Source organism: Monodelphis domestica, chromosome 7 (genome assembly GCF_027887165.1).
Source record: "Monodelphis domestica isolate mMonDom1 chromosome 7, mMonDom1.pri, whole genome shotgun sequence".
Lineage (NCBI taxonomy): Eukaryota > Metazoa > Chordata > Mammalia > Didelphimorphia > Didelphidae > Monodelphis > Monodelphis domestica.
Window position 1 is genome coordinate 208,972,412 of NC_077233.1, and position 27,918 is coordinate 209,000,329.

The 27,918-nt window shown below is 35.6% G+C and overlaps 1 protein-coding gene across 3 annotated transcripts in view; it reads right to left on the minus strand.

The window, feature by feature from the left end:
• The window catches only part of USP22 (ubiquitin specific peptidase 22), a 266,207-nt gene that overhangs the window by 153,922 nt on the left and 84,367 nt on the right, over positions 1 to 27,918 (minus strand). For all 3 annotated transcript variants that reach the window (XM_056806420.1, XM_007498472.3, XM_007498473.3), the window contains exon 2: positions 20,654 to 20,786. In XM_056806420.1, coding sequence (XP_056662398.1) covers positions 20,654 to 20,786 — 133 coding nt within the window. The remainder of the gene's footprint in view (positions 1 to 20,653; positions 20,787 to 27,918) is intronic.

Sequence of the window (27,918 nt, forward strand, 5' to 3'; positions counted from 1 at the left end):
GCATTTGGCTCTGTAGCATGGTTAAGATGATTCTTCCATTCCTTGACCTCCTAAAAAAAGCACTATCCTCTGAAGAGGCCCCTCCTATTGGAGGAGGCCTTGTGGCTGGAACCCAAGCTAGATTTACTCTTCTGAGAAGGCCCCTTGGCCAAAGACTCTGAACTTCCCTTGGTTTAGGCTAGGCCAGAGAAAATTTTATACCCCTTTCCCTTTTCTTCTTCTTAATTTCTTCCTACTGTTGTAATTAAAGCACCATAAAAATCCCAAACTGACTTGAGTCTTTTATTGGGATTGAATTTAAAAATCCCTGGTGACCACTAACAAAATATATTCAGTGAACAACCCTAATTTTATCCCTAACAATAAGTAGATCTGTAAAGTATTCTATAAACACATAATTTTGCTGTTATTATTATGATAAAGAAAAACTATCATCTATATCAATGGAGAGATTATCCATAATAATAAAGTGATTGATCTTTCAAAAAGTCAAACAGAGGCTTGAAATGAAACATCTGGTTTTGCATTAACTGGGGCATTATGAGAAATTCAAGAGAAGCAGAAGACAAGGATAAGAGATCTGTATTTTATCCTAGAAGCACTAGAAATCTGCACATGGCAACTAGAGGATCAAAGTAGTATTTTATGAAGATTAATTTCACAGTATTGTGAATAACTAGAAGAAAAGGAAATTGTTTTACAGTTAGGAAAATATTGTAAAGAAATAGGTATTATGTTGGACTAGAGTGGAAAGGGTAAGTATGGAAAAGAGGGGACACATTTAAGAGGTGTTAAAAAATGAGTTTATAGGATATAGCAACTGACATTATTTAAGGAGTGACAGAGATCAAGAAAAGGGATGGTTGGAGTTAGAAACTTGAGTTATAAGTAACATTTTAGACATATGTTTTCTTTAAGGGAAAGAATATATATATACATATATATGAAAAAGCGGGGAGCCAAGAATCAGGCCTAGGAAAACAACTTAGAAGCTAAATAGAATATGAACCAGACAAGGAGACAAGAAGAACAATGATCTAAGTGTTAAGTTAAAAATCAAAATAAACGAAGAGAATTTAAGATGGAGAGTAGTTAATTATCAAATGGTATGAAGAGGGGGAAAGATTTAAATTATTCACCCTGAAAGGAATGAATTGCATAACTTGATCATAAATCACATAATACACAAAAAACCAGCATGCTGCAAACAACCTATATATTTCTAGATAAAATTAGTCAAAGAACACTAAGATTTAACCCCTTGATTTAATTCTTATCACAAATATAAGAAAAAGACTTGTAAAAAGTATTCGATTCTGAAGGCCTTTACTTTGTAATATGAAACGATCTAGCTAACACATTAAATTCCCAGTGCACCTAAGAGATATAGTTTAAATCTAAGTCAGAGTTTTGAATCCACACTAAAATAGACTTTAGATAATTCAATAAAATCTAGGTTGCCAATTACTCTAGGCCTGTATAAGAGAGTGGCAATCCACATTTTTCTTAAAACAACAACAACAACAACAAAAACACAACTTCCTGAAAAAATTTAATTGTTTTTCTCCTTTCTCTCTTTTAAAAGAAGTCAAAAGAGAGCAATCCAATTCCATGTAAGGCCAGAACTTGACTTTCAAAAGCATTAATTACCATATTAAGCTGCTGAAAACACCATTCTATTCCCCCTGGCAGAATGTTTATCAAGGCTCTCTTGGCTTACATATTTTCTTCAAATGTCTTCAACCAAAAAAGAAAAAATCAAAATTCCATATGTAGAAATGCTGAGTTCTTGAAATGATGAAGTCAAGTGTATGCTACACTAGATTTCTAGTATTTCTAGATCAAACTTTTGGTAAATGGCCTACAAGGAGCTCCCTCATCCTACTTAGAACAGTAATTATTAGTGCAAGAAAGCTGAGCACCAAGTCCTGACTACATCTGGCCTAAGGTTATACTTGTCTAGTCTGGAATTGTCTAAATAGATAATAGGACAGATAACTCCTACAAGTTATTAGAAGTCATAAGAACTGATTCTAGGGTTTCTCTGGGGGTACCTATATGAAATTACATCCCAGAATTTTAATACCTATAGGCAACTATAGGTAAACAAAATGCCAATGCAAAAATTTTCCTTTAGGCAGAGAGTGGAAGCAAAACCTTTAAATTTAACTTTTGGAACATTTCATTTACTAATATTTCTCAAAGAAAAATAAAAATTTTATTAAATATTAATTAAATTATATATTAATTGGGGGGAAAGTCAAATAAGAGGATAGGGTTTTATTTTAACAGGAATAATATTAAAAAAACAAAAAGCATTACCTTTTTATACTCTTTGTCATAAGAAGGGTTTTTGTGTATGTAAAAGTACTCTCTCACACAGACACAGAGCTTCAATATAACTTAGGGCAAATCTCACATCATATATTCCTACTCTAGACCAGTGATGTCGAACCTTTTAGAGATGGAGTACTGGGCCCCACCCCTACCTTACCCCCTAAAGACCATGCGCTGGGCATGCCCTGTCCCCTACATAGGGGGAGGGAGAAAGCACTGAGCTGCTGGGTGGAGGGGTGGGTGAAGTAAGGGATGTCCTCAGTGAGTATAGAGAGGAGTAGGCGAGAGACTGGGGGGCTCCCCTCCCCTCCAAATTAGCCACCTGTGAGCTTACATTACCTCCTGAGCACTTCCATTGGCTACTGGATCAAAGAGTAGGGGGTGTGAAAAAATGTCATTAGGCACATGAAGAAGGGGAAGGAAGCAACACCACCTAAAACCCTTTGCCTTTCTAGAAAGAAACTCTGGGGGGTGGAGGGGGTGAGGGCAGCATGGGTACCCAGAATGCTCTGCATGCCATCTAGGGCACCCATGCCATAGATTTGCTATCACTGCTCTAGATTATAGAAATTTCCTTTGGGTGTTGCATAAGATTCAAGTCCACTAATTATACTGTAAATGTTAGTACAAATTCAGAAACAAATATATCCAACAATATCTTCCTTATTTTTAAGTACACAAAGATAGGGAGAGAATAGAGAAAAAAGAAAAGTGGACAGAGCAGAAAGTTAAGGTATTTTCCCCACTGATGTCTGATGCAATGCTGCAGACTCCTAGAGGACTCCTCCTCCTGCAACAGATCTAAACTGTACTGCAGAAGAATTCAGTAAAGGGAGGATTAGATTCTTCATTTTGAGAAAAAGCTGGCATAGCATAACCCAGAGAACAATAACTGAGATATCTTTTCTCTAATAAATGTTTTAGTTGGGGTATGACTGGGAAGGCTTAATATGGGAAAGGGAACATAATTAGGCGTTGTCCCAATACCTTTGGGAGACAAAATAAACAAAATCAATTAGAAACACATGTCACAAAAACAAATCTTTCAAAACCAAGGAAATCGAAAACAGTTTGATTTCAGGCTCAACTTTCCTCTGAGAGAAGGTAAAGCTAGGAATAGTATCTAAATGTATAATAAATTCGTTTATACTTTTAGGAAAGACAGGTCCCCTTGATTTAGAAGAAACTAATTTAGTTATATTAAAGAGAAACAACTTTTGTGCCTCATGAATTTGCCAGCTAAAAAAAAATCTGCTGAGGTTTATTTTTATGCAAATTTGGCTTCTTTCCACATTTTTACCATGGTACAAAACTACCTTGCCTAAGATCTCTTTTGCTTTACTAAATCTTCCATTAAAAATTAAATTAAAAATAAGAGAAAGTCTACTTTCAGGAGTTTTTGTACTAGTCTATTCCAATAATTTATTCTTCTCCACCTTAACTATCTATGATCAATTATAACCACTGTGAGTCATTGAAATATATTTGAGTCATATGTACCTAACAAAGAAAGTGATTCTGAGGCCTAAGAACTAAACCTTTCAAGGAGCTCAGAAATCATGCATTACCTGTAAAATATTTTTGTTCCTCTAAGATTCTTAATTCCCATCCTCTCAATTCTACTTTACTGTTAAGACCCTCCCTCCTAATTACCTGAAAATATTTGTGGGGAAGATAGGGAAAATGTGGTTATATCCTTACTAGTAATGTTTTCCTGATAGCTAAAAATGCAAAAACACATAAATAGGAAATATAGAACAAACTTACTTAGAAATCTATTTGTGAGTTCTGTATTTTGAAGATTCTTTTAATTTTGTATGTTCATGAATAAATTTCCACTCAATTTTTTAAAAAACTTTTTTTGTTGGTAGCTTCCTACATGAGGGAAATATAATAGAAGTGACTCGCTTCTGCTGATCATTATGATGACACATTTTTATTTGATTTCTCAATTAATAGCTTATGAGTAAAGGACAAATTCCCTTCTATTATAGTTATGATCTTATCAAAATCTTAATGGGGCTTCTACTGGCTAGGGAAAATATAGTACTTAAAAACTCCATTTATATATGAAGTCAGCCTGGCTCATACATTTTCTGAAGTTATGAGAATATGATTTTAAACACTCTTCATAGCATAACCCTTATCATGGAAATCAACAATGCTGTGATCAAATTTCATTTGCTGTTTCCCTTATAAATAAATGGACACATAAACCTATCTGGCCAGAAAGTTCTTCTACAGCCTTGTAATAGGACTGGATATAAGAAAATAATAGAAGAACAAAACATAAAGAGAAGCTCATTACATTCAATTGTGCCATAATGTATCAGTCTCTGTATATAAGGTTCTCATGGTTCTGCTCCTTTCCTTCCGCATCAATTCCTGGAGGTTGTTTCAGTTAGAATGAAATTCCTTCAGTTCAATATTCCTTTTAGCACAATGATATGCCATCACTAACAGATACCACAATTTGTTCAGCTATTCCACAATTAAAGGACATCCCCTCATTTTTTGTGGTGAGGGTTTTAAAATAGGAAATTGAGGGGGCAGCTGGGTAGCTCAGTGGATTGGGAGCCAGGCCAAGAGATGGGAGGTCCTATGTTCAAATCTGGCCTGAGACACTTTGCAGTTGTGTGACCCTGGGCAGGTCACTTAACCCCCATTGCCTAGCCCTTATCACTCTTCTGCCTTAGAACCAATACACATTATTGATTCCAAGAAAGTAAGGGTTTAAAAAAAATTAATAGGAAATTGACATATGAAACATTTAGAAACATTAATCTGTTAACATACAGAATAAATTAGAAGACTGGCAATAAGGAGACTTGTGGTATTAAGTGCTAAAGGTCAAGGCTAAAATACTAGCAGAGCGAATGACAATTAAGGGTTGGATAATGGAGAACATAAGAGCCAAATAGAAAATTTCAAATAATTGCTTCATATCTATTTTTTCTTTTTCTTTATGGCCCCAGCACAGTGCCTAGCAAGTAGTATATATTATTATTTATTAACAATCATAAACTGATTAACTGGTACTTTGAGATGTGATATTTACCAGAAGCTTCAGATAATCTGAGAACAAAATAATACACGAAACTATTAACAAGTGAAGCTGGAAAAATCTGAAGTAGAATTTCACTAAACATTATCATGTTTATAATGAGGGGTTTAGGCTAGACCTCTAAAGATAATTCTAAACCATCAAGTCACATTTAACAAAAAAAAAAAATACATTGTTTAGACCTCAAAAGTACATTGATATTCTACTGACAATGATATGAAAATGCCGATTTTTAAGAAAAAGCAAAACAAAGTTTTAAGCCAGGTCTTAATAGTTCTCCATGACTGGTGGAGGATCTAAGCTAAAGTAATTTATCATGATTTTATAAAAACAGTTACTGAGGGGGCAGCAGGATAGCTCAGTGGATTGAGAGCCAAGCCTAGAGATGGGAGGTCCTATGTTAAAATCTGGCCTCAGACACTTCCAAAATGTGTGACCCTGGGCAACTCACTTAAGCCCCATTGTCTAGCCCTTACCACTATTCTGCCTTGGGACCAATATAAACTATTGATTCTGAGATGGAAGATAATCATTAGAGTTCATAAAAGCTTTTAAGAATTCAATAATGTGAACACTAATGTACCATAAACTGAAATATCCACTAACCAACCACCCAAGAACAATGTTTTAACATTAAAATGGAGGAGTCTTGGCATAGACAACTTTAATTTGGTTAAATGATGGAAACACTCTCCTTTTACAACCTCAAATTTATATAAAACATTGGCTTTTGCCATTTCCCTTACATTTACAAACACCTGCCTTATTTGCTTTCTAGATTATAGTCTAAAAAGGAACCTTTGTGAATATTGAAACAAAAAATGGTATAATGTAGTGGCTTCCAAACATAGGGCCATAGACTCTGCAGGAAAGAAACAAGGAATTATTAGAGAGGACTTTGAAGCCATCCTTACTTCTTGCACTGAGATTTCAATGCCCAAAGAAAATAGACTGGAAGATAGATCTAAGCCCAAAACATTCATCCTCTTTTAATCTGACATCGAAGCTCTAATGTTGGAGAAAAAAAAATAGCTAACTCATTAAATTATAAGTAATACTGAATGAAGATGTTTGTAGACAATATCTAAACAAATGAGTTCTACATATATTACTATTTTTCATATGAACATACAAGCTGACAAGATTTATAAAACAAATTTAATACCGTTTCTTAAAAAAAAAAAAAGATCCAACCACAGCACTGCTGGGTTTGTACCCCAAAGAGATAGAAAGGAAAAAAACCTGTACAAGAATATTCATAGCTACGCTCTTTATGGTGGCAAAAAAGTTCAAAAATGAGGGAATGCCAATTGGGGAATGGCAGAACAAATTGTGGTATATGTTGATGATGGAATACTATTGTGCTCAAAGGAATAATAAACTGGAGGAATTCCATGGGAACTGGATCGACCTCCAGGAAGTGATGCAGAGTGAGAGGAGCAGAACCAGGAGAACATTGTACATAGAGACTGACACATTGTGGTACAACCGAATGTAATGGACTTCTCCATTAGTGGCAATGCAGTGATCCTGAACAACCTGGAGGGATCTATGAGAAAGAACACTACTCACATTCAGAGAAAAACTGTGGGAGTAAAAACACCAAAGAAAAACAACTACTTGATTACATGGGTCGAGGGGATATGGTTGGGGATGTAGACTCTAAATGAACATCCTAGTGCAAATGCCAAAAATATGGAAATAGGTTCTGATCAAGGACACATGGAGGGGAATTGTGTGTCAGCTGTGGGAAGGGCATGGGGAAGGGAGGTAGTAATAGAATGTGATTTGTGTAACCAAGGAAAAATGTTTGAAATTGACCAAATAAAATAAAAAACAAATGAACAAACAAACAAAAAAATCAGAGCAAGTTTTCTGTTATCATGTATTTTCAGAGATTCTTTTAGGAAAGTTATTATCATCTAGGTGTCCTGTTATCATTTGTAAAACCTATACATTCATGTCTTTAAATTTTTTTTTCAGATAATCTATAGATTTCTCTTTTGAAGGAGTCCATGACACAAACAAGGTTAATAACAGCTGCACTAAATCTGTCATAACACTGTGGCTCATAATAGCATTAGGTATACATCCCAAAGAGGTCAAAGACAGAGTCTCCAAAATATATAACAGCAAACAGTTAAAACAAAGTTGATGCGAAACTACTTGGATATAGATTAACTATCCGAACATATAAATATAATTGAATATTATTAAGTAAAAGCAAATGGAAAATATGACAAAATTAAAAAATATAGGGAGATCAGCAAGAACTGATTCACAGTAAACTAAGCAGAATAAAGAAAACAAAATACACATACTTATACTTTTGTTAGTACCAATACTACCAGGTAAGCTGGAACTAATTATAATAATCCATATTGGTCATAATTTTCTCTGTACTTTTTCTATTGGGAGGTCATGTTTTCTTCTTTTTTTTAATAGTTCTAGAAAATTTTATTGCAAAATATTATTAAATATAGAGAATATTATTTTAAAGATATTTTTCAGGAACTTTAATAATCTTGAGCTCTTTTATTGCACCATTCTAAAACAGCCCCTTTCATCTATCCACCAAATATTTTTCCAATTATCTTGATTTTTTCCTGTAATTATTGTGGTAGAGGGATGGAGAGAGAGAGAACTTGTAAGCCAAGATGCAAGAAACAAGCTGTGGACCTGACATGCCTGTCAATCAAGGAGAAGGTTCCAAAACGGAATGTTCCCCGGAGAGGCAGTTTGGGGTCTGGCCAGAGAGGAGAAGAAGCAGGATCTTGGACTTTTGATTCTGACTCTGGTTTTGGGAATTGAAGCTGACCAGGGGAGAAATTGGAACTTTAGTTTTGTTTCTCTCTGAGAGTTGAGCCTGAATGAAGGGGAAGAAGCTGAGAACTGATCCCGGTTAGCTTCTGTCCATGAGTGAAGGACCCTTGTGGGGCTGGATTGGCATTGAGCTTTCAAGGGGAAACCTCTGCTCTCTGTCACAGTTTGTGACAAGACTGATTATTTCCATATGCTCTTAAATTCTCCTAGTAGTTTAGGGAAACCCTTATTCCTCTTTACCATCCTGTTGTTATCCCAATAAGCCCCTTACCTGAAAAAAGAAAGGAAGTTTTTCTTCATAAATATAATAGTCCACTCAGGGGGGGAGGGACGAAGCCCAAGATTCACGAAGAAAGATGGGAGAGAGAGGGTTGGAGAAGGGTGGAGTAAAGGGAGGAGGAGGTTAGGAAACATATTGATCTACTAGTCATCAGTGGGGATCAGTAGGCAAAGCCCAGAGCATTCCCCTTTAGCAGTATCCCCATGGCAGCATTCCCCTGGAGCAGCATCTCTGTAGCAAGTGTGTCCCCATACTTAGTAGAAGCTCTCTCTAGTCATAAACCAGAGCACATCAGTCACTGCAGCAACAAGTAATAGTGTCACACAGATTAACCCTTTCTATTTCATTTGTCATCTTATTTTCTATTGCATTGATCACATTTTTAGTCTAGTGAAATACTGTAAAGTTCCTTAAATTTGAACTGAGGAAACTTCGTTAAGAATCCTATACTTGTAGACTTCCGGGTAGACATAGTGGCAGGCTAGGCGCGGGACACTTCCTCTCCCCAGCACACACCAACAAACACTAACTCAAAAGATCTTAAAAATCATTTTCAGAAGAACGGAGGAACTGTACAATATGGCACAGCATTGAAGGTATGTGGAATTTGGGCATTTCCACACAATAGGAGGGTGAAAAACCTTCAACTCAGGGACAAGCGGATCCACCCTCCCCAACCCGACCTACGGAATCAGAGGAGCCAGAGCCAGAGCATGCCAGAACCAGTGAGCGAGCTAGGGGCACCTCTAGGTCCTTGGGAGCTGACCAGGACCGCCGAGGACCTATCCCTGAAAGCAGTTTGACAGGAAGCCCCAGACAGTGAGCATGCCAAAACCAGCTAGTGAGCAAGGAGCACATCCAGATCAAGCGAGGGCCACTTCTAGGTCCTTGGGAGCTGACTAGGACCGCCGAGGACCTACCCCTGAAAGCAGCTAGACCGGAAACCCAGGCAGGCAGGGGAGCACAGACCTTGGGAGACTCTGGGAAGGTAGCACAGAGAAGAGCTGCAAAGGACTGCAGAGATTTGAGAAAATGCCTCAGGCAAAATCCTTGCTCCTTAACTCCATACACAGAGAACCTGCCCAGTTCACTCAGATTTCTGACTAAAAAGGGAAGGAAAAACACTCATGGAGACGGCTAATTGTGCAAAGGAGCCTGAAAATCCTTAAAAAAAAAACACACACACACACACGCAAAACCCAAACAATAAAAAGACGGTGACCCTCGAGAATTTTTAAGGAGAAAAAACCCAGACTAAAGAGGAAATACAGGATGAAAATCAAACAAAGGCAAAAACAAACAAACAAACAAACAAACAAACAAAAACCCCGGAAATTGTCCACAAGCCCTGGAAGAACTTCAATTGGAGGTTATCAAAAAGATGGAAGCAAGATAAGTGAGAAATGGTTCAAAAAGAAAATAAAAAAATTATAGTACAAAGCCAAAAAATTATAGCAGAATATCAAAAGGTTAAAGCAGAAAACCAGGCCTTAAGAACCAGAATTGAGCAACTGGAAACCAATGATCTTACAAAACAGCAAGAATTCATAAAGCAAAGCCAAAAGACTGAAAAAATAGAAGAAAACATAAAATATCTCTCTGACAAGGTGACCGAGCAGGAAAACAGAGGAAGGAGAGACAATTTGAGATGTAAAAATGGAGATTTGAACCCCAGACTTCAAATCCCAGAAGTCCTTGGCCACTTCCCAAAATGCCTTGTAACCTCACCTGAAAAGTCTCACCTGGGCCAAGAGCGAAAAGGGGTATTTATATGGACTGTATGGCCCCTCCTGCTCTCTCTCTCTCTCGGATTCCGCTTCTAAGGACACGCGTCTCCCAAGATGTAGTGAGTGAAATTGAATGGGCTTTTCGGCCCTCCAAGCCATGTGCTTTCTTATTTTGTATTTTCTTTATTTTGCAATCTTTAATAAATTTCATAAAAATATTATACTTTTAATACTAGAAACTAAATTTTTTAATTATAACAGTTGGTGAGCCACATCGGTTGTGACGAAATACATTCAATCTTCTTATTCTTTTCTTTTCTCTACTGTTACTAAATTACTAAGTTCAGCTTTCAATAGCTACTAGATTTTTTTAAAGCTGCGTATCTCCTAGGCTTTTTTGCAAGCCTCTTGACTCATATTGGCCCTGCCCTCCCCGGCTCTGACTCCTGCTCCTAGCCATTGCTGCCTCACCCTCCTGGCTGCTGCCTGCCTGTTTCTGTAACCTCGACCCTGGTGGCGCCTGCTCCTGGTCTCTCTCTGGCTCTCCTGGCCCAGCCCCTGCATGGCCTCCAAACCAGACAACTAATCGCCCCAGGCCCAGCCCCAGGACCCAGGCTGCTGGTAGCAGACCCAATTTCATCAGGATCAAACACCAGCTGGTTAAAAAAAAAATGGGGATAATTTTCCCTTAGACTACAATTAGCCTCCACGTGGACTGGGGGCAGGGGATCATGGGGAGGGCGTAAGAAAGAAAAGAAGGAAGAGGCTTTTCCAAACAGGAACTTAAAAGCATGGCTACTTTAAAAGGATATCTTTTAACTGCATTGATCCTTTCATTTATATCACCTGAGGGCCAGGGGAAAAATTCAGCCCCCTGCAACTCCTTAGCCAAATTTGTGATTCCTAAAAAATCCACTCTTATTGGGGGTGGGAGGGTGGGGTGGGCGGCCCATGTGTTCAGTGGCTCAGTGGCTTGAGAGCCAGGCCTACAGACGAGAGGTCCTTAGTTGAAATCTGGCTGCAGACACTTGCTGGTGGTGTAGCCCTCTTCTGTTCTTCTGTTCTTTATTTAAAAAAAAAACTGTTACCTTGTGAAATTCACAGTGGATCATGGCCAGATATAAAGAGAAAATGGATCACATTTTTGGTGAGAAACCTTTATATTCTATATTTTCTTAGCTGACACAGTGTGTCAATGATTATAAGCAACATCTTTGAATTTTTAAAACTCTTATTATATTTTTCTTGCATGTGCAATATACTATTTCAGTTTTTTTATTTTTTCTCACCTTTTTATATTTGAAGCACATGTCACCGGTATTAAGATTTTCTTTAACTTTTTTGATTTTGCAGTAATATAAGTTTAAAATACATTTGCTAATGCATGCCCCAAAAGCTTGAGACGATAAAAATAATGCCACTAATTGTTTAAAAATAATTTTGGGCTTTGCTTAATGATTCTGTCTGATTCCAGGACAAGATATACACAAAAGAGCCATTTCGCGAATAGAGCACAAAGCTAAACCTGATTAGTGCCACACAAAAGAGCACACATCTAGGTTGCGACGTTTGACATATGTTAAATCGTAGGCCTTCCTTGTATCCACACTAACTCACTCTGAAAATACATACAGAAAAGTATCCCCAAACTTGGCTCCTATAATCTGGACCCTTTTCTATCTTTTATACTGTGGAAAGCTTTCTGTAGTCCTGGCTACTGACTAGGTAAATGCATCATTGCTTAGATCATTTTAATTGGGCCCTGATTCAAAGACCTGTTATAGATTTACTTTTCCTTTACTTGGAATTTTTACACATAAGACATCAAGAAATTTTCTTTTTTATTTGGATTTTTCTGATGTCTTTTTAATTTCTCTTAACAATTGATTCATATACCTCATAACGTAGTCATGCCTCCCTAAGTGATTCTGGGTTTTTCAATCACCCTTTTCATGGGGAAATGTAAAAATATTATTATTTTAAATTTCAAAGTTTAAATTCCTTTTGAGAAGAATTTTAGGTTAAGAAACATGATACCTCTCCGAATCCAGAAACTGAACTGTTTGGAGAAGACACCATAAAGATTCCTCCAGACCACAAGCTGCACGAGAAGATCAAGAATGAACTTTGGGTGTAGTTGATTGAACATTTATTTTTATGTATATTTTCATGCCAAAGGGGACTGCCCCCTAACTGGTTTTTTGTTAATGAGTCTAGCAATTATTGGGTTTGTTCTTTTTCCCCTCTTATCCTCAACTTATTGTAATCCTTAAGTTGATTATGTTTTCATGATCCTTTGGGGAAAATCTTTTAACCAAATGAACAAATGGGGAAATGTAAAGATAGAGATTTGAACCCCGGACTTCAATTCTCAGAAGTCCTTGGCCACTTCCCAAAATGCCTTGTAACCTCGCCGGAAAAGTCTCACCTGGGCCAAGAGCGAGAAGGGGTATTTATATAGACTGTACGGCCCGTCCTGCTCTCTCTTCTAGGGACACACGTCTCCCAAGATGTAGTGAGTGACATTAAATAGGCCTTTCTGCCCTCTTAGCCACGTGCTTTCTTATTTTGTATTTTCTTTATTTCGCAATCTTTAATAAACCTCATAAAAATATTATAATACTTTTAATACTATAAACTAAATTTTTAATTATAACAGAGAATCATTGGTCTACCTGAAAAGCCAGAAATAAATAGAAATCTTGAAACCATACTACAAGAAATCATCCAAGAAAACTGACCTGAAGTTCTTGAAGAAGGGGGCAAAATAGACATTTAAAGAGTTCATAGAACATCCTCTATACTAAATGCCCCAAAAACAACTCCCAGGAATGTAATTGCCAAACTCCAGAGCTTTCAAGCTAAGGAGAAAATTCTACAAGAAGCCAAAAAGAAGTCATTCAGATACCAAGTAGCACCAATCAGGATCACAAGACATGGCAGCTTCCAAACTAAAGGACCACAAAGCCTGGAACATGATATTCAAAAAGGCAAGAGAACAGGGTCTTCAACAAAGAATCACCTATCTATCAAAACCGACTATATACTTCCAGAGGAAAGTATGGGCATTCAACAAAATAGAAGATTTCCAAGTATTTGTAAAGAAAAGACCAGAACTAAGTGGAATGTTTGATATCCAAACACAAAGAGCAAGAGAAAAATGAAAAGGTAAATATGAAAGAGAGGGAAAAGGAGAAAAATGTTTTCTTTTTATTCAAACTCTCTTCTTGCCATATTGACCACATCAACAAGTAAACCAACAAAAATCACATGATTATCTCAATAGACACAGAAAAAGCCTTTGACAAAATACAATACCCATTCCTATCGAAAACACTACAAAGTATAGGAATAGAAGGGTCTTTCCTAAAAATAATAAACAGTATCTATCTAAAACCATCAGCAAACATCATCTGCAATGGGGATAAACTAGATGCATTCCCAATAAGATCAGGAGTGAAACTGGATGCCCATTATCACCTCTATTATTTAACATTGTAATAGAAACACTAGTTGTAGCAATTAGAGAAGAAAAAGAAATTAAAGGTATTAAAATTGGCAACGAGGAGACCAAGCTATCACTCTTTGAGGGTGATATGATGCTCTATAAAAAAAAAGCAAAGAAACCATACACAGGAGAAAGAACAGGGAAAACAAAGCAATAATCTGAATAATTTTTGTCAGTTATTTGAATGAACAGATTACAAAAACAAAATGTAAGGAACTGAAATGTGGCAATTTTAAGTATGATTATTAGGCACTCAGTGTTTTGTTCATTTGGATGTTTTTGTTGACAGTTAACAAAATAAAAGATTCATCCTTTGAAATATCTTAAATATGTTGAATCTTTAAAAAAGCAATTTGAAGTGTAATTGTCATATTATATTAGAAATAGGCCCTATACTGGGAAAGTGTTTAGTTCTCATGTCAACATGTAGAATCGAAGAATGTGCTATCTGCACTTCTATTACCATTGCTGAATCTTTTAAATTCTACATTCATTTTTATGTATCAAATCCGACTTTAACTCAAAATGTTCCTATTGATTCTCACCAGTCACAGTTAATTTTCTAAAGTTATTAGTTTGTGTGACTACACTGGCTTCATTTTTATTTAGAGGAGTTATATATTGAGAACCAAGGATATCCAGGGAAATCACGAAAAAAAAAGGCAAAGGAAGGAGGGCTTGCAGTCCCAGACCTCAAATTATACTATAAACCAGTGGTTATCAAAACAATTTGGTACTAGCTAAGAGACAGAAAAGAGGATCAGTGGAGTAGACTTGGGGTAAAAGACCTCAGCAAGACAGTCTATGATAAACCCAAAGATTCCAGTTTTTGGTACCAAAACCCACTTTTTGATAAAAATTGCTGGGAAAATTGGAAGACAGTATGGGAGGGATTAGGTCTGATCAACATCTCCCACTCTACACCAAGATAAACTCAGAATGGGTGAATGACCTGAATATAAAGATGGAAACTATAAGCAAATTAGGCGAACACAGAATAGTATACTTGTCAGATCTTTGGGAAAGGAAAGATTTTAAAACCAAGCAAGACCTAGAAAAAAAAAATCACAAAATGTAAAATCAATAATTTTGATTACATAAAATTTAAAAGGTTTTGTACAAATAAAACGAATGCATCCAAAATTAGAAAGGAATCAAATTGGGAAACAATCTTCATTACAAAAACCTCTGACAAAGGTTTTTAAATTACTCAAATTTAGAAAAGAACTAAACCAGTTGTACAAAAAAATCAAGCCACTTTCCAATTGAAAATGGACAAAGGACACAAATAGGCAATTTTCAGTTAAAGAAATCAAAACTATTAATAAGCTCTTTGTGGTGGTGAAAAATTGGAAACATTGTACACAGAGACTGATACACTGTGGTACAATCGAATATAACGGACTTCTCCATTAGTGGGAATGAATGCAGTGTTCCTGAATAACTTGGAGGAACCTATACAAGAAAAACCACTATCCACATCCAGAGGAAACACAACTGCTTGAATACATAGGTTTAAGGGATATGGAATGAATATCCTAGTGTAAACAATAACATGGAAATAAGTTCTGATCAAGGACACAAGTAATATCCAATGAAATTGTGCATTGGCTTCTGGAAGAGTGGGTGGAGGGGAAGGAGGGAAATAATGTGATTATTGTAACCAATGAATAATGTTCTAAATTGACTAAATAAACTTAATAAAATGGGAAGAAAAAAACAAAAACCAAAGTACCTGGCACAACCATGTCAATTGATAAGTGAATGAAAATATTTACTTGGCATACCTTGTGGAGAAGTAGGTCATAATCTAAGTTTAAAAAATTATTAGGTCATATTGCATGAGTAACATTAAGCGGGGGAAAAAACAAAGCCTAAATAGTGTGCTTGCAAAAAAAAAAAGGAATAAGATAAATTGTGGTGCTTACCAAGCTAGGTGTTGGGGGAGGGAGGGGAATTCAGTGTTTGGATGAGAGTTGCAGCTGAAATATAGAAGAATTCTTAAAAGCTAGCATCAGACTACAGTTTCTGCTGGAGTTGCCATGGAGACTAACATCAGACCACCTGAAAGTGGGTGATTTTTAAAAGTCATAATTTAAAAATATATAGTGATTTTTCAAAGAACTAAACCTTTTCTTGTGGAAACGCTGACTGCAGAGATAACAAGCCAGAACTAAGCTACTATAGGGTTCAGGATGTGACAAAATTGAGACAGTAATATAATACTGATGGAGTGGTGGTGGATTGGTCCGACCATTCTAGAGGGCAATTTGGAATTATGCCCAAAGGCCTTTAAAAGAATCCTTGCCCTTTTACCCAGCCATACCACTGCTGGGATTTTACCCCAAAGATATAATAAGGAAAAATACTGGCACAAAAATATTTATAGCTTTGCTCATTGTGGTGGCAAAAAAATAAAAAATGAGGAGGTGTCCATCAATTGGGGAATGGCTGAACAAACTGTGGTATCAGATGGTTATGGAATGGTTATGGAATACTACTCTGCTATAAAGAATGATGAACTGGAGGATTTCTATGTGTACTGGAATGACCTCGAGGAATTAATGCAGAATGAAAGGAACAAAACCAGGAGAACATTGTACAAAGAGACGGATACACTGTGGCACAATCAAATGTAATGGACATTTCTACTAACAGCAATGCAATGATCCAGGACAATTCTGAGGGAATATGAGAAAGAACTGTGGGAAAAGAAACTCAGTAGAAAAATACATGATTGATCGCATGATTCAATGGGGATATGATTAGAGTTTTAATGTTAAAAGTTCCCTTTATTACAAATATGAACAACATGAAAATAGGCTTTGAACAATGATAGATGAATAACCCAGTGGAATTGAGTGTCAGCTCCAGGAGGGGGGAGCGAAGATGGGTAGGAAAAATCAAGAATCAAATATCCATGGAAAAATACTCTAAATGAATGAATAAAATAAGGAAAAAAAGAAAGTATTCTTTAGGAATGTTTTAGAATTAAAACCATGCCTTCATATTTCATATGAAATGTAAATGCAATCAGATGAAACTCACTAAGATTCTAAGCATAAACCTTTACCATCCCTTATCAACACCAAGTACTCTTATAAGGTCAAATATTGGTAAGGGCTGGGCAACTAAGGCTGAATGATTTACCTAGGGTCACATAGGTAGAAAGTGTGTGAGGCTATATTTGAACCCAGGACACTTTTCATCTCTAAGCCTGGCTCTCAATTCTCTCAGCCACCTAGCTGCTACTAGCCTGCTATGTTTTTTAATTGTCCTTCAATTTAGTCTGGAATGACTCCTTTGTTCAAGGCAGTTTCTTTTTATGTAATTGTAAAAGAGATTGAATCCTATGAAACAATTTGTTCTTACCAACAAAGCCTACCTAGAAAATGGGCAGGAATGTTGAAGACTTTTCTAAACAGAGGCTCAGCAATGTGGCTAGAAGCCATAGGTGAAACACAAATGTGGGAAGGGCCGCTAAATAAAGATAGCTACCTTTGGTTCAGAACATCAAAGCAAAAAACAAACAAACAAAAAACCACCTCTCTGGTTGGAATTATAATCAATCATCTATGAACTATCTGTTGTTAGTGAGACTGCTAATGAAAGGAGTTTTTTATAGTGAGTACCTCTCAAAAAGTACATCAAGAAAAACTCAGATATGGCTAAGAGTATACTGTGTGTCTGTCTCCCTACATCAAATTCTTACTGCCCTTCCATATCTCCTGGTGGATCCTAGACCGTTTTTGTATTGTCTTCTTTATTCTCATATGACTGTCATAAGCAATCTGATTCAGAAAGGAAGAATCAACTACAATAATTTTCTATTTCAAAAATCAACTTTAGAAGTCACTTATGGGGGCACTTAGGTGAATTAAGAGTGAATTAAGAGACCTCAGACACTTCCTACCTGGATGGCCCTCGGCAAGTAACCTAACTACAATTGCCTAGACCCTACCATCTTCTTCCTTGGAACAGTTACACACTATTGATTCTAAGATGGAAGGTAACCTCATTTACTTCTTAAGAACCCACTAATTTTCTTCTCTAATTGCTACTTATAATCACAGAAATGTAAATCAAAATAACTCTGACATAACACCTAACACCTCACACCTAGCAGATTGGCTAAGATGACAGCACAGGAATGTAAAAAATGTTGGAAGGAACATGGCAAGATTGGGATAGTAATACACTGCTGGTGGAGTTGTGAATTGATCTAACCATTCTGGAGGGCAATTTGGATGCCCAAAGGGCACTAAAAGATTTCCTGCCCTTTGATCCAGCTATAGCACTGCTGGGTTTGTACCCTAAAGAAATAATAAGGAAAAAGACTTGTACCCAAATATTCATAACTGTGCTCTTTGTGGTGGCAAAAAATTGAAAAATGCAGGGATGCCCTTCGATTGGGGAATGGCTGAACAGATTGTGGTATATGTTGGTGATGGAATACTATTGTGCTCAAAGGAATAATAAAGTGGAGGAATTCCATGTGAACTGAAAAGACCTCCAGGAATTGAAGCTGAGTGAGAGGAGCAGAACCATGAGAACACTGTACACAGAGACTGATACACTGTGGCACAATTGAATGTAATAGACTTCTCCATTAGTGGCAATGCACTGATCCAAACAACTTGGAGGGATCTAGGAGAAAAAACACTATCCACATTTAGAGGAAAAACTATGGGAATAGAAACACAGAAGAAAAAACAAATCCTGTATACATGGGTTGAGGGAATGTAGACTCTAAATGAACATCCTAATGCAAACACCAACAACATGGAAATAGGTTTTGATCAAGGACACATGTAATACCCAATGAAATTGCATGTCAGCTAAGGGAAGGGTAGAGGGAAATGATGTGATTCTTTTAACCAAGGAATAATGTTTTAAATGGACTAACTAAAAAAAAGAAAAAAGAAAAAGAACCAGGAGAACATTATACACCGAGACTGGTACATTGTGGTACAATCAAATGTAATGGACTTCTGTACTAGCAGCCATGCGATGATCTGAGAGACCTATGAGAAAGAACACTATCTACATTCAGAGGAAGAACTGTGGGAATAGAAACACAGGAAAAAAATGTGTCTGCCTACAGCCACAATTTGATATATTCATTTCAAGATCTTAAGTTACCTGGGATGCTACAAAAAAACAACTGGGGTTGATGGCAATATGATTGGGGATATAGAATCTAAATGTTCATCCTAGTGCAAATATCAAAAATGTGGAAATAGGTCTTGATCAATGACACATGTAAAACCCAGAAGAATTGTGGATAGGCTATGGGAGAGGGTTTGGGAGAGGGAAGGGAAAGAACATGAATCATGTAACCATAGAAAAATATTCTAAATTTATTAAATAAAATTAAAAAAAAAAAAAGAGTAAGCGATTAGCCAATTAACTATCAATAGAATAAAACACCTAGGAATACATCTTTCAAAATAAATCCAGAAACTATATGAACATAATGATAAATGACAATACTACTTAACTTGATATACTTATTCAATGTCATCTCAATTAAATTTTCCAAAAATTATTTTATTGAACTAGAAAAAATAACAAAATTCACTTGGAAAAACAAAACGTCCAAAAAAAAAAGGAAAAAAGGAAGAAAAGGTTAAGGAAGGAGATAAAGGGAGCAGTCAGGAAGCTCAGTGGACTGAAGTCAGATCTAGAGATGAAACGTGTTCAGTTCAAATCTGATCTCAGAAACATACTAGTTGTGTGACCCTGGGGAAGTCACTTAACCCCTTACCACTCTCTTTTGCAGAAGGTAAAGGTTTAAGAAAAAAAAGGAAGAAGGTCTAGCAGCACTGGATTTTGAACTATATTATAAAGCAGTAATTATCAAAACTATATGGTACTGGCTAAGAAACAGTAAAGTAGAACACAAAACACATGCAACAAACCAATTATAAAAGATTATAATAACTTTATATTTGGCAAAAAAACCAAGTTTTAGACTAAGAATTCAATATATGGTAAAAACTGTTGGAAAAACTAGAAAGCATTTGGACTAGATACAGACCACTATCTTAACAAAATGAGATCAAAATGGATATACAACTTATGCATAAAGGGAGATACTATAAACAAGTCAGAAGAACAGGGACTATATTACCTATCAGATAGGTGACGAATTTGTGCATAAACAACAGATAATGAGCATTACCAAATATAAAATGGATAATTCTGAATACAGTAAATTAAAAAGGGTTTACAAATAAAACTATTCTAGCCAAGATTAGAAGGAAAGCAATGTTAGAGGGAAAATTTATAATTTCTATAAGGAGAACTTTATCAAAAATAAGAATATGAATCATTTCCCAATGGATAAATGAACAAAAGATGTGAAGAGTTTTTGGATGAAGAAATGAAAGTTATCTATAACTGCATGGTAAAATGCTCTAATTCAGTATAGATTAGAGAAATACAAATCAAAATAACTGAGATATCATCTCATATCTATCAGATTGGCTAAAATGATAAAAGGGCAAAATGATGAATCTTGGAGGGGATGTGGAAAAATGTGGACACTAACAAATTGCTGATAGAACTGTGAAGTGATCCAACCATTTTGGAGAGCAATCTGGAATTATATTCAAATATAATTATAAAACTGTGTGACCCAGCAATACCACTACTAGGATTAAGGTGCTCGAGGAAAAAGAAAAGAACCAATGTTTTCAAATATTTATAGTCTCTCATTAAATTCCCACAAGAAGGGCACAATGTATTATGAAATAAGGAGAAATAAATCTAATATAGTATGTGGGTTTTTTTGGGGGTGAAGAAGGGTAAAACTGTAGAAGAAAATGTCAACTTCATATGACAGTTCAAAAGAAAGGAAAATTTGTGGAGAGAAAAAATTGACAAATTTTGCTTTAGAGAGGGCAACTTACCCAAGTTGTGTCGCTTTGTCTTTGCGTGCTCGTGAATATGTTTCTTTGTAAAACAGCCAAAGAAGACACAGTAGAGGCAAGAGTGGAGTCTATTTAAGTGGGCGCCACACATATGACAGATGCACGACTTTGCCTGGAAAACAGAAAAGAGGGGGAAAAAATAAAAATCAATTAAGAACTGAGAACAATCTACAAAAAATAATAATTAGGCAAAAGGTATAGGTCAACAGATCTGGAGAGTCTGGAAAAAACTTTAGTTATTAAATGGGGTTCAATTTCAAAAAGAGCAATGAAGAAAAGGAAAACAATATCAAAACAAAACCATGATATCTAAAATGTTTTTCAATTCCTAGAAAATAGCCACACACTAATCTCATGATTCCACAATCTCAACTATTTACCCACAGCCAAGAATCCAGTAGTCACGGTAAATGTTATATTACAGAGTATGCAGTTTATTAATAGGACATGCTCTAAGTCAATGATAGTGAACCTTTAAGAGATGGAGTGCTGGGCCCTGTCCCTGCACCACCCTTAAGACCAAATGTCATGCCCTGCTCTCCCATTACCCCAAACAGGGGAGGGATAAAGAACTCTCACTGTTCATTGCAAAGGGGCAGAATAAATGTCATCAAGAGAGTTGGAGAGGGGGAAGGGAGCAACCCTGCCTGAGTCCTTTTCTAGTAACAAAGGGTGGGTGGGTGTTGGTTGGAATGTCCTCATGTCCACAGAAAGCCCTGCCTTCCATCTTTGGCACCTCTTCCATAGGTTTGCCATCACTACTCTAAGCCTTTTACTAGAAACCACTTTAACATGAAGGAACAATCACTAGTAAAAAAAAAAAAGAAAACAAACAAATTACTTTTAGAAAAAGACTAAACCATAGTTTGCATTCCTATGGTACCTTCCAGTTTAATATAATATTTTCTTTACAACCTGTTGTGGTAAACAAATTATTTGCAGATTTAACAGACAAGAAACTGAGAATCAAAGTGATTTGTCTGTGGTCCTACAAGTAAACATGATTTCCAGAATTTAAAGTCAAGTCCTCTAGCTCTTTACACTACTCCAAGATCTCCCACTAGGTTCAAAGACAGATCACAGATGGCCAATTGCAACAGGGTCAACCACATATCTCAAAAGATACCAATAAAATAATGATTTTTCTAATACTGACCCCATGGATAAAAGGCTAAATTAGGTTCAATATCCCTTGTTTAGGAAGGCAGGTTGACATGGATTGAATTAAAACAAACAAAAAAAAATTTTAAACATGCTAGATGGCCATATTTCTAAAAAAGCTTTAACACATTTTAAATAGGTCAGCTTTCATTGCAAAATGCATCCTAGGAAGTACTTTCACATAGACAAGACCACACAAATCCACTGAATTTTTTCTTATGTAGAAAATTTGCTTGATGTGCTTATTTATTCTCTGAATTTAGATACCCTATTAATGAGGTATTTCAAATTAAATGTTACCATTTTCATCTGTTCCCTTTCAGAAACATTGCTTCCCAACTTGTGCATGAGTAAAGAAGTTTAAGCAGTTCATTTAGATGAGAAGTTACAATCTGTAATGTGGTTTTCATTTAAAGCTATGCTATCCTTCTCCAATAGCCACCATGAAACAACTAGCAATATGTTACGTGGCCTTTTGGCTCAAAAGGTACATAAATACATTTCACCAAGCCTTTTCCATTTTCAAGATATATTACTGAACTAAAATCCTCTTATATTTGCTTCTAGGTGAACAGGGTTGAACATGTCTACAATATGGTCATGTTAAGAGACTCATTTTTCCTCTATTTATGAGCTATTTTAATAAACTTCTAATTAAAAAATAGAGTAGGGTTTTTTTTTTTTAGAAATTTTAGGTAGGATTAGGATTTTAGTTCTAGTCATGAGAGTAAAAATCTCACTTTCCTCCTTTCTATTTTCTATCTTGACCATCTTCTAAATTAAACTTAGTGTTTTTATCAAACTGCTCTCCTCACATTTGTCAAAACTCCTACAAAAATTAACCTTTAACAAAACCATCTGAGCAATATTCTAAGCTGAAAATCTTTCTTACTTCATTTTTCACAATCCCAACCTCCTCTGTATCACTTAAAACCATTTGAACAACTTTCATCAATAGAACACATTCACTTTCCTCTTCTATGTATATATGCATATCTGTGCAGCAACATATGTACCCATGTTCTTTTGTTATAAGAAATTTGTAAAGTTTTTACGCTTATGTTAAATGTTAAAATTTTAGTTATGTGTGATAAAGACAGAAAATGGTGGATGTAGGCTTCAAATCTGCTTAACATAAACCAGTTATCTTGTTTTGTTGCAAAATTTGAAAGAATGCCAGCTGGTCAACTAGGTAAAAAGTGGTTTTTCCAAACTTTACTAAATTTAATTTTATTTAAATAATATTTATATGTTGATGATATACCTACAATTCAGAGGAAAATATGACTTTATGCAAACCCTACAAAATATTTACATAGCCTGTTTTTCTTTGACTAAAAACTATAAGTGTCTTTCTTCTATATATAGTAAAACTTATATTAACAATTATACATCTTAACTACACATTTTGTCGTGAGAAAAATAATGTTTTACGTTAACATAATATCAATGCCAGGCAAGAGACTGAGACTCATTCCTGCTACAATACAACCAGGCAATCAGCCAGAAGCTGTCAGCAACAGGTATTAGTTTTGATGGGGAGGAAGAGACAATAGGAGAATGGGCCTGGGATAGTATCTCTCCAAGAGAAAAGGGCATCACCGATGGGGAGCAAAAGTAAAAGAGGAGAGACTATGACTCCCAAATATAATTTCAATGACAATGTCTTTAGGATCGACCTTTTTACACACTTTAAAAAAAAAATATATATATATATTTGAGAATGTAAATAAGATAAAATTTTTACAATTCAATTTGTATTAGTTCCAAATTCTCAGCTTTATTACCTTCAACTATGTACAAAACTGAGAAAACCTCAGGTAAAGGAATTTTTTTCCTGGGGGAAAAGGAGGTACATTAATCACCTAATTTATGAAAGGTACTGTAATAACCATTTTATCAATCTCATTTAATCCTCACAACAACCTTGGGAGGTAGGTACTTTCATTATCCTTATTTTACCCTAAAGGAAATTTAGGAACATAGAAGTTAAGTGACTTGCCTGGGATCATACACCTAATAAGTTTCTGGGGCTGGACTGTAACTGAGGTCTTCCTGACTCCAGACCAAGTGCACTGCGCCACTTCACAGCTATGTGATCAGTTTAATAGGAAAATAACTACCATATGTGCAAACCAACACTCACGTAATTTAAAGCGTTTGTTTTCTTAAAAAAATGCAAAAATCATAAAGGAGCTTCACTGGAATTTCTAAATGTCTTAGAAAAATCAATTGAATTTTATTTTGTTAGTTCATTAGATTACAACTGATTAAATGTTCAGGATTTTATATATAACTTGATTTCCTTATCTTTGCTGATAGTTATTAAAGTTTATAACAAAAAAGTTCAAGTTGTATTCCCAGAAATTTTGTCAACTTATTATCATATATACAGAATCCCATAAATGAATATATTTAGCCACAAACCCAAAGACATATTATGTTTTTGAATATTAGAATGTAGAAATAAGGCATAAAATATGGTTTAAAAAATACATGTCATACACATTTGTTATAAGGGTCACATGAAAACATTCAACACAATTAGCTATCTAAATGCCAGTTACTTAAAAAAAAAATCATCCTAGTAAATCTATAGCAGCTGAAAATTGGTTTTTAAGATTAGTATTTGTGAGTGAGAAACTGGAAAGAAACAGGATAAAAGAAATCATCAAGGGGACACATGATGGGAAAAGGAGGATCAGGCATATCTGGAGAACATGGGATGAGGCAGGAAGCTCAAGTTTCATATAGCTTTCTGTAAAATAATAACTGAACCAGAAGAAAGCTTCCAGCACAACAGGTGATATCCTCTAAGGAAAATTTCTGAAAAGTTTGGGACAGGGAAGGACACACTGATCATCTGAAGGGACTATCCACCAGTTGAGATCACAAATTTCAGAGATGCAAAATTGAACATCCTCAAAAGACATAATGACCAAATGGTGAAAAAAACAAGAAGCCTTGTAACTATCAAACAGGGATACACTGAAGGAACTGGGGTAAGATTCAGAACACTCAGTTCAACTCTACTTGAAGGCTCTGACCCTAAAGTTGTTTAATCATCTCTAGGCCTCAGTTTCCTTATCTGGAAAAAAACAAAGTCAGGCTTGATGACCCCTTAGATCCCATCTAAATCCAAGATCCACGATTTAGAACCTAAATGATCAAATATGCCTTTATATATTTAAACACAGATCCATTCCACTGGGGATGTGAGAATCTTGCACATCTTGGGCTGGATTCAACTAATAGATAAATTGATCCATGAGAGTAAGTCAGGCATTTTTGTAAACTATTTAACTTTATGACATCACTACTCTGATGACTTCTACAGTGGACTAAAGAACTATGTTTTTATAAAGTTATAGAAGTCATATTTTCCCAAGGCAAAACCATGATTAGCACCTGTGTTACCAGTACTACAAGTCCAGTAGTTTTTCTACTAGGTCCGAGGTTTACAAAATACATAAAGATTTAATCGAACTAGAAAATCATTTTTTAAAACCAAACACATATCCAGTACCAGATATTTCTGGTTCCAATTATTATAGGTGAAGTTGGAAGCTGAGAGTAAAGGGACCTATAGACATTTAATTTCTAAACTCAATAAGCAAACCAATGTGGAGTCATTTCATTCAAGGATACAGCAGAATCCAAAAGCAACATGAAGATCTCTCAGTGACTCATCAATGAAGAGAATTGCACCTAAAAATATTTCAGCTTTTAAAAGAATTAACCTTTTCCAGACTCGTTGTTCCCTATAAGAGTTATAAGTCAACTTCTAAGATGGAGGTTATTATTTTGTGAACTTCCATTGATTTTTCTTTCATAGCCATATATAGTTAATGACTTGAACAAGCCACAACTAATTTAACAATGTATATACTCACGAAGTTAATGCTGTATGTGTAGTTACCTAGTAGTGAACTATTAGGGTGGGATCATTCTTCCTCCCTGAGTTCATAAAAAGAGAACCGAAATCCTATATAGATTCCTTTATGATTTCTTCTTTAGCAGACTAAAAATAAAGTTTTGTCTCTGGCCTCTCTGAGATCCTTAACACACACACAGTTATTAAGAAAAAATTCATATATGTAGCATTTAATCCCCAAATTCAAAGCATTTTTGATCATCTAAGCCCAACTTCCTTGTTTCAAAGATGAGGAAACTGATGCCCATATATAGTTAATGACTCGAACAAGTAAGTCACAGTTAGTGGTAGTACAAAATTTGAACACAGGATTTCTGATTAGACATCCATTATTATCTCCCCTTTACTCCCTCAGCAAAGGAATTATGTGTAAACAAGAGTCACTTCTTCTAGCAATAGATCTATCTCATCCACTGTCTAAAAGCAGAGCCAGTTCATGGACTTCAGACTTTAAGTGCGCTCTTCTCTTTCAAACTTTTAAACTAGGGTTATGCAGACCAGTTTACTTAACATTTTGACAACGGTAATTTCAATAATTAGCATCCTAATGTATTTTATGAATTTAAAAGTATTATCCAGTAAAAGTCTCCATAGGTTTCAAAGATGTCCACGAAATTCAAAAAGTCACAATTTTAGTAGTTACAACCTAAACGGTTTTAGTTTCAAAGGGTATCACTTTTTCCTTCCTGCAAAGTCTTGGTCCAATGGCTTCTCACCCCATTTGAGGAGGCAATTTCAGACCCACAGTGGGAACTAAAGTTGACAATATCATACCATCATACTGAGATTAGTATTTATTATGCAAAAGAGAATGAACTAGGTGACTTTCAGGTGACTTAAAATTTAACCATGGAGACAACCTCACTTCCAAACTACTCAGCAATATTACTAGTTCCAGAAAAACCTGGAACACTTAGCACTCTGAAGGAAAGGAATACTGAGAGTGAGAAACAGGTGAGAAGGGCCATAAAGTTTCAAACTTTATGCCCAAAGAAGAGTTCAGTGATCACATTTTAATCTAACATTAAATGTGAGAACTATACCAATCTCATTTTACCGCCAATTTAAAAAGAGAAACTATACAACATTATACTCTGGAAAGGTAGACAGCTATGAGTGAAGCTAGAGTACCCAAAGACATTAAAGATTTTTTCACTGGTTTCCAGGTATGCAGATTTTTCCTTACACACAGGAGATGTGAGAGGACAACATTTCCTGCCAGATATTGCATAAAGCCTAAGCATGATTCTTTGTAAGTCATCATATGAAACCTGCCCCCAAAAGACAATGAGATTAAAGGTCAGTCAACATTGAATGAAATGTCAATATGTTTTAGAGGTCTAGTAACTGCTTCAAAATAATGTTACCTGAATTTCTGATAAAGATGCAAACCTAAAAAATAGTTTGAGTCACATAATAGCTAATCTAGGAATCAATCATTTCCACATAGGTGTATTCATGAGTTGAGATTTGCATCCATTTGGGTAGATGATTCAAAAGATGCAAGGAAGATATTAATAAAAATGTATTAGAACCAGGAATGTTCAAATTCCTTTTAAATAAAAAGAATTTTATTAAATTATCCTCCATTCTTTAAAAATAGGAAGTAAAACATAAAACAGGAGGAAAATACAAAGAAGAAAAACTTATTAATAAGTCTTGGTAGAAAATAAAATTCAGGCATTTCCTCTTACCAAAGGTTAGGAGGAAACTTTTTAAAGGATTTAATGTTAACAAAGATCAAGGGAGTTAAATGGCTCAGTAGATTGAGCCTCAGTAGGTCTAGACACAGAAGAACCTAGGTTCAAGTTTGGCCTCAGACATTTCCTAGCTATGTGATCATGGGTAAATTAGGCAATGATGATTGCCTAACCCTTACTACTTTTCTGCATTGGAACCAATATTTATTACTGATTCAAAGCAGTGTTTAAAAAAAATTAATATAGAATAAATTGGGTTTTTACAATGTAACTTGGAACACAATTTAAAGTTGTGAAAAGATCTAGGAGACTGTAGAAATAGATGACAAAAAAAGGTATAAAAATAATATGATGGTATTGTCTAATATAAACATACCTCCCTTCCCACCAGCAAGAGAAAGGTTTAGGCTTCCAATATAGTGTCTGTCTGTCTGTCTCTCTCTCTGTCT